The 1,182-nt window shown below is 19.5% G+C and overlaps 1 protein-coding gene across 1 annotated transcript; it reads left to right on the top strand.

Moving 5' to 3' along the window:
• Positions 1–125: 125 nt before the first annotated feature.
• On the top strand, positions 126–965 carry PGSY75_1204500 (hypothetical protein; the record flags this gene model as incomplete). Its single annotated transcript, XM_018786637.1, has 1 exon — positions 126–965. One exon carries the CDS (start codon positions 126–128, stop codon positions 963–965), a length of 840 nt encoding a protein of 279 aa, XP_018640502.1.
• Between the last annotated feature and the right edge of the window lie 217 nt (positions 966–1,182).

Below are 1,182 nucleotides of genomic sequence, written 5' to 3'. Positions count from 1 at the left end.
AAAGAAAAAAAAAAGAAAATTAATTTTATATAATTTGATGATTAAAATAAATAGGAAAAAATCACAGATATATAAAATATACATATATGAACATATGAATATTTTATATTGAATATATATTAATAATGTATACAATCGATTTTGTAAATGAAGAAAAATATATTCAAAGGGTAGGAGATATTTGTGGTGATTTTTACGTACCAGTATGTTTACCAGGCCGATATAAATATAACGTTGAAGATATAGAAAATCTTTTACATCTATGGATGACTAAGAAACATAAAATAAAAAATGGAGAACATAAAGATTTATATTTGTTTAGTTTATTATTTAAAGAAACAAAATTTTCTTTAATATTAACAAAATCAAGATATGAAAATAATATTTCATCATGGCAAACCTTATGGTTATCTTGGAAGCATGTATTTAAAAATAGTTTCGATGAAAATAATAATAAATATAAAAATTTATATACAAATAATATTATACAATTCCAAGCAGGATGTATATATTTATTATTCTTATTATATTTTAGTCAACATATAGAAGAAAATCACTATGCTCTTCCATTATACCTTTCACCTGATATAATGAATCTTTGTTTAGATGTTACAGAGAAATGTGAAGAAACTAATATTTTTAAAGAATTAAGATTTATATTAAATTTTATGATCGATACCAATTCTATTATTTTATGTTGTAATGATGAATTGAATGAAATATATCAAGACAGATATGGAGATCCACTTTATATTGAAAAAAATAAAATGTCTGTAGAAAATTCTATAGAAATTAATGATGTAGATACTAATAAACTATATGATAATTTAATTAAGGATATTAAATATATTTGTGAAAAATGTGATGAAAAAAAGAGAAAAAAAACTTTAAGCAACACATCTACTAATAGTCTCCTTACAAAATTAGAGCATATTAAAAAGGTAATAAATAAGGATGATCTTTGAAGCATGGATAATATTTTATTTTTTTAGAAGAATATCATATATATTTTGTTCTATATATGAATATAATTACTTTGAAAGGTATATTAGTATATCACAACTAGTGTAAAAATATACCTTATTTTTGGAACATCTCAATGGATATATTATATTATATTATATATATATATATATATATATATATATATATATATATATATATATGTATTTTTTTTTTTTT

Source organism: Plasmodium gaboni, chromosome 12 (assembly GCF_001602025.1).
Source record: "Plasmodium gaboni strain SY75 chromosome 12, whole genome shotgun sequence".
Classification (NCBI taxonomy): Eukaryota; Apicomplexa; class Aconoidasida; order Haemosporida; family Plasmodiidae; genus Plasmodium; species Plasmodium gaboni.
The sequence above is the reverse complement of the archived record's forward strand: the minus strand, read 5'-3'. Positions and strand labels throughout refer to the sequence as shown.